The sequence below is a fragment of the Thalassophryne amazonica genome, chromosome 2 (genome assembly GCF_902500255.1).
Source record: "Thalassophryne amazonica chromosome 2, fThaAma1.1, whole genome shotgun sequence".
Classification (NCBI taxonomy): Eukaryota; Metazoa; Chordata; class Actinopteri; order Batrachoidiformes; family Batrachoididae; genus Thalassophryne; species Thalassophryne amazonica.
In genome coordinates this window covers 57,096,531-57,103,461 of record NC_047104.1, presented here as the reverse complement: position 1 = coordinate 57,103,461, position 6,931 = coordinate 57,096,531, and the positions used below count along the sequence as shown (strand labels likewise).

The following is a 6,931-nucleotide window of genomic DNA, read 5'->3' as shown; positions in this document are numbered from 1 at the left end:
TGGCAAACGGACCGACCTGACACAAAAATCAAATCAACCCCATAAACAGATGGTAACACGGTGCTACAGATGCAATGCTTTCTCTGAGAATACTGATGGAGAAGGATAGAGAAGGCTAGAAGGAGTTACATTGTGTGTTTGTGGATTTAGAGAAAGCTTATAACAGGGTGCCAAGAGAAGAGCTGAGGTATTGTATGCGGAAGTCTGAAGTGGTAGAGAAGGATGTGAGGGTAGTGTAGAGCATGTCCAAGGATAGTGTGACAGCGGTGAGATGCACAGTAGGAATGACAGACTCGTTCAAGGTGGAGATGGGATTACATCAAGGATCAGCTAAGTCCTTTCATGTTCACAATGGTGATGGACAGGTTGAAAGATGAGCTCAAACAGGAGTCTCCATGGACTATGATGTTTGCAAATGACATTGTGATCTGTAGTAAGAGTTTTGAGGAGGTTGTATCTAGCCTGGAAAGGTGGAGATATGCCCTGGAGAGAAGGGGAATGAAAGTCAGTAGGAGCAAGACTGAATACATGTGTGAATAAGAGGGAGCCCAGTGGAATAGTGCAGTTACAAGGAGTAGAAGTGGTGAAAGTAAATGAGTTTAAATACTTGGGTCAAATGTACAAAGTAATGGAGAGTGTGGTAGACAGGTGAAAAAGAGAATACAGGCAGGGTGGAGTGGTTGTAGAAAGGTGGCAGGAGTGATTTGTGACCGAAGAATATCTGCAAGCGTAAAAGGGAAAGTTTACAAGACAGTAATGAGACCAGCTGTGTTGTACGGCTTCGAGATGGTGGCACTAACAAAAAGACAGGAGGCAGAGCTGAAGATGTTGCAGTTCTCTTTGGGAGTGACGAGGACGGACAGGATTAGGAATGACCATATCACAGGGACAGCTCAGGTGGGACAGTTTGGAGACAAAGTCAGAGAGATGAGATTGAGATCATTTGGACATGTGCAGAGGAGGGACCCAGAATATACAGTATAAGGAGAAGGATGCTGAGGATGCAGCCACCAGGCAGGAGGAAAGAGGGAGGCCAAAGAGGAGGTTTAAGGATGTGATGAGGGAGGACATGCAGGTGGTTGGTCTGACAAAGAAAGATACAGAGGACAGGGTGAGATGGAAATGATTGATCTGCTGTGGCGACCCCTAATGGGAACAGCCAAAAAAAATAAGTTGATGGAATAAAAATAAAACATAAAATATTACACTCACTCATCTTCAACCACTGACTCCAGGGTCATGGGGGCTGGAGCCTTTCCCAGCAGTCATGGGGTGTGTGGCAGAGTACACCCTGGACAGGACTCCAGTTTGTCGTAGCGCCACATACAGACAAGACAAACAAACACATTCACACCTGCACATACACCTACAGCCAATTTAAAGTTTCCAATCCACCTAACCTGCATGTCTTTGGATGTGGAAGGAAGCCGGAACACACGGCGGGAACCCACACAAACACGGGGAGAATGCGCAAACTTCCCACAGAATGGCCACAGGTGGGAATCGATCCCATGACGCTCTTTCTGTGAGGCAAAAGTGCTAACCACTAAAGGCCCGGTAACACGGCATTTAACGAAAGGCAATGAAGCTCAAATGAATCAAGAATTCTGGACTTTCGTTGACATTGTTTAACCTTCGTGCAGCTTCGTTCCTGCAGCTGGCACTTCGTCAGGATTTTTAAACTGTTGAAAAATTTGAATGAATGCCGCTGAAAACCTCAATTCTTCCGTATTTTGTTTTGCTGTAGTTCTTGGCGGCGTTTTTTTTTAATCATTTGCTTCATTTTGTAACGTTAGCATTGTTTGACTTCGTTCAACCAGCTGAATGTTTTCATACAGTGCAGAAGCCGGTTTGTGAGCGCTGCTGCTGCCGCTACATTCATGTACCGTCGCAAATTACAGGACAAACTCAGCCTGTTTGCTTGTTTTTTTTATTTGGGGGGGCTCAGCTTCATTGGGCTCAGGCACCTTATATAGGCCAGAATTAATCTTTTGTGTGGATACAGTTTTACCCAAAATAAAATGAAAACCACACCCCTGCCACAAGCAACTGCTGAATTTGAAACACCAAAAGTTGTGTAATTTCCGACGGTACTTGGACGCAGCAGCAGCAGCAGCAGCAGCCATTGCCTCCTATGTGTGCTTATTATTTTTATTAAATATAACAGTATGAATGTAGGACTGACAATTCAGCCATTCTGTACAAGTGGCAACAGGTAGATGATTCAGATGATTATATGAGTTGTTCTGGAAGACAGAATTCACGTTGTGGATCAGTGGCAGCTGGTGGAAATAACAGCACATGGGGAGTCAATGCGCAGCGTTCACATGGACTGATCAGTTTACTGTTCTGATATATTCAATAATCTTTACACATATTTATTCCCCCTTTTGACAGTTTTCTGCTATAAATCAATATATATATATGGCCTAGTATCGTAATACACTGATACACCAGCCCCCATGGCACACCAGCATTTTTTTATTGTTTTTTTTTTAATTGGAGTAAGACAAAGCCTGCAGTGCATTGTCACTCTGAAGCAGAGAGAGAGGATTCTGATGATGAAGGAGATGATCCAACTTTTGTTCTGGATGAGGAACCAGAGCAGGCGGAACCACTGATGTGCGCACAGATCTCCAGAGTGGGTCGGATTGCGTTCTTCTGTTTGCAGCTGGAACGCAGAGCAGGACATAGACACAGCAGTGGCTCCAGGCGGGTTTCGTTTAAAGCGTGGAGATCAACGTTAGCTTCGGTTTAATTTTGTTCCTCTTTCGTTCTTTTTGCACTCTTGATTCACAGGCTGTTCTGTGAAGGGAAAAGTCAAAAGCTCAATCGTCCACCTTGACTTTTTTCCCTTTGTTCAGGTATTGTCATATGCCGTGTGACTGGGCCATAAGCCACCGTGCTGACCACCAAACACTCCATTTTGATCAAATTTGTAATCCAACTAAAACTTTTGGGCACTGTGTTATGAAATAAAATTAAAAAGGGGGAAATACAATAATTCCATTTAACCAATGACCATTGATTCCTCACTGATTTCTCTTCTTCAAACGGAGTTAATAAAAGAGTTAAATGTAGTTTTCTGTCGGGTGTACATGGTGGCTCTTCTTATTTTTTCACTTTATTACCATTGGGATCCAATATAATACACATGCCAGTGTAAATTAGCCTCACGCTAAAGCTAGGGCTGAGCCACAGAGATTTTACTGTCTGTGTACTACAGCATATAGTCGAACAGAAAAGTACTTAGAACTTGTCTGCCTTTCTCTCTTGGCCTCATAGGTTCTGCCCCAGCGGGCTGTCTTTACCCATTTTCCAATCTGCCAGTCGCACACAAAACAAATCCACCTGTCGTCGTGGAGACCGGCCTGAACAGGATGACTACAGCTGTCTGGGCCTGACTCGGTACAGGCCAGCCAGCGCCCTCCACTGGTGACGGAAGGCCCATTAAGATGCTTATTAGCCCACCTGCCAGCAGAATCTCCTCACCTGCTCAGATGCACCAGACTAATGAAGACAGTCACATCATTAATGCAGCACTTTGAACACGGGAGTCATGGATGTGTGGTTTTTGTGCTCCCCGTGTCCTTGATCACAAGGGCTCTCCAGCCTTGTGACAATATAACAATCGAAGCGTTAAGAGACAGCTATTCATAGTGCGCCACTTGATTGCTTCAACAGTGAAGCTATTAATGCTGCATTATGTAAATTGTAATGTTCACAAACATCTAATAGGATAAAGGCTAAGTACAGTGCAATTTAATGCTGCTGACTTTCAGCCGCTCTTTGAAGGATGTTTTCAATTATAACGGGGCTAATTTAATTCATTGTTTCGCAGCTGAAAATGCATTTTTAAAGCTTGACTGAGTCTCCATTTCAGAACTCAGGTTTAATCAGTCGTGTACATTGAACACTGGAACGTCCTCTAAAGAGATTGACAAAGTTGTCGGAGATCTGCGTTCTCAGTTTTAAAGGGACACCGCTGAGCTGCGCGTCACTTTTTCCCAGGGAGGCGAAAGGCTTCATTCGTGCAGGGGAGGGTGTTCGCCTGAAAAAGATGAAAGACCTGTGCCTTTAAGAGGGCTGCCTCCCCTTTCCCTCATGCTCCCCCTCAATCACACAGACACTCCTCCAGTGAGCATTGTGAGGCAGCTCCTGTCCCTTATGTCTTTTTGTGGGGAAAGGAACACACTTCTTTCAGCATCACTGGAGACGACACAGAGCTCCAGGGAAGACGCCCCAGGTGCAGACCTTCAAACAGCTCCGGCCTTAACAACAGAGGTTACCCAGAAGATGCGATACACACACACTCATGCTGGAGTCCAACATTTTGGACGAGGATGGAACTTAACAACCGGGTCAGCGCAAGAGTTTTGAACTGAGGCCGACATGATCATACATCAAGAACAACGAGGCTGGATCAGCTCCCTCGGAAAAGGTGGAGTCTTCATTTGAGCTTTTACTTTCTCTTTGTTGAAAGTTTTGTCAGAGAAGAATGATCAAAGTACCCCGTTTCTTTTGCAGCTATTATGGATAAAAGCGGCATCGGAAATATGTGCTATTGAAGCAAAAGGGATAATTTAGCATACTTTTTCTTCATTATTTTTATCTGTCTCCAGAGCACTTTCTAAATAGACATTGGTGGTATGAAATTGAGATGCTCTTTAAAGAACAACTTGAACGGTCCCGACAGTGTTCTTAATTCGCCAGCCAGGCGTTTATCTTATTTCTGCAGCTCGTTCACGGAGGGAGAGTTAAAGACTCCATTGATAGTGCTCTTGGGGAAGGGCTAATAATTCCTCGCTTATATGAAGTCTTCAAAACCTTCCAGCTGTTGACTAAAAAGTGTCACAGATGTGAGGAAGTGATGCAGACTGGACTGACAGTGGAGCACTGAGGACAGGAGACATGTTCACAGGGTGCGGAGTGGTCAGTGGTCAGAGTCAGTACCTGGTCCGAGACATCGTCAGGCCCCACCCAGGAGTGGAAGTGAGTGGAGCTACCCACACGGAGAATGGTGTAACCTCGGGGTCCTGTCATGTCCACCAGGGTCAAACCTGCAGTAGTGCTGACCAGCAGGCAGTCGTCAGAAATGTTTCCTGCACCCTAAAACCAGTGCCACCATCTACCCCTATGCCTGCTCTCAAACTTGGGCAGGAAGGGTTCAAGAAAGTCTGCCGAACCGAGGAGGACAGTCCATGTCCCTTTCCGGGACTTGCCTCTGGGGTGTTGGAGATGCGTGTGAAGGAGGGCAGTAAGATCCGTAACTTGATGGGATTTGCCATGGCACGAATGCAAGGAGAGATAAGTGTGAGAGATGGCGGCAGTGGTGACGGTGGGCTCAGACAAGTTGTCTTCACCGGCTCGGGTCGTGCTGTCACCAAAACCATCACTTGTGCTGAGATCATGAAGCGTAAGGTGGGCTCTCTGCACCAGATGACCAAACTACAATACAAAGTGGTGAAGGAGGTGTGGGAGAGCAACGAAGGTCACACATCAGAGATGACGGTGCACAGGACGGTGCCCTCCATCAGCATCCTCCTCTCCAAAGACCCCCTGGATACTCAGGAACCAGGCTACCAGCCTCCAGAGACACTCAGTGCATTGTGGGAGGAGAAAGAGGGCACCGGTATCCCGCAAACAGCGTGCAAGAGACCTCTTCAACCCTCATCGTGCAGCAGCTTTCCTTCTTTTAAGAGGGTGTGTATGGGGGAAGGCGTCCTCCCCCCTCGCTGACTGACTGATTGACTGACTGACTGAACTGGTGTGAAACAGTAAAGAGAATTGAATCAGTGGATTTCATTTGGCATTGCCCTCCACCCAAGCACAATGCTGAGACAATCAGAACAGTCACTCAGACAGAACAATGTTTTCTGAGAAGAACTGAGTACCAATTCCAGCCTCCAGAGGTCAGGTTAGCTGGGACCTAAAGGCTGGCCTCTGGTTCCCGTCCTGTCTGACGTGGACTCTCAAATCCACAGAACTGTTCAGGTGTGTGCAACCATGCCTAAAGTCTTTAACTGATTCACATCCCATTTCACGCTGACTAAAGAAAACACCACCAGTCACACTGGTTCCAGGTTCCAGCTTGCAGCAAAGTACCAACAGCCTGTGGAGGAAGACGCTTATTAGCATAGTACTGCAATTGTGCCACTTTAAAAACATAATCTGAAAGTTTAAAATATAAAGAGTTCAAAGCCATTGATGATGTTACAAATGCAAAATGATTTTATTTGTTAAATATCATGAAAAACAAAATTAAATAAAATGAGGTGGGGTTTTTTCCCCCCTGTGGAAATTTTTCTTTTGTGCTTCATGTTTCCTGCATATTGTCAAATTTGCAAAGCGCTGGCTGAACAGAGGATCACAGCATGCTGATCTTTTGATAAGAAGAATGGCAGTGAAATTTTAAAAAGAAAAAAAAAAAAAAAATTTAATGACAACACACTTGATAAGGCTCCTAAGCCAACACAGGCTGACAAAAAGTGCCGAGGGCAGGAAAAACAGGCACAGATTATCATTAAGATAACAACAAAATATCATCCACCACAAGAGAGAAAAAGATTAAAAAGTCTTGACTGAGCTCCACACATGATGCTCCTGTAAAATACAAAGTTAAAGCTGTGTACTAACCCTCTGCTTGCAGCCTATAGGTCTGCACGCCCACCTTGTCTATTACAGTTGGCCCCTCTAAGCCAGTATTTCAACCATTTTTTTTTTTCTTTTAACTCTGAGCAGTCACATCGGTCACATTGTCACAGCAACAATATTTGTAGGTGTGGTTGACTGACATGAAATGAAATGGTGCTGACTTTCTCCAAATGGCACAGTTTGTGTATTCTCTTAATGCATTTTTTGCACAATTTCGAAACTAAATTCGAAATTTTATTTGAAGAGGAAAATAAAAAGGAAGCTTTGTTTGAGCTGG

General features: G+C 44.9%; 1 protein-coding gene across 1 annotated transcript; it reads left to right on the top strand.

Annotated features, from left to right (window-relative positions):
• The first annotated feature begins 4,150 nt into the window (after positions 1–4,150).
• On the top strand, positions 4,151–6,498 carry LOC117524582. Its single transcript, XM_034186399.1, has one exon. It carries the CDS (start codon positions 4,912–4,914, stop codon positions 5,737–5,739), a length of 828 nt encoding a protein of 275 aa, XP_034042290.1. The 5' UTR covers positions 4,151–4,911; the 3' UTR covers positions 5,740–6,498.
• The last annotated feature ends 433 nt before the right edge of the window (positions 6,499–6,931 follow it).

Coding starts and splice junctions, on each gene's coding strand:
- LOC117524582 (XM_034186399.1), top strand. CDS start 4,912: ATGTTCACAGGGTGCGGAGTGGTCAGTGGTCAGAGTCAGTACCTGGTC.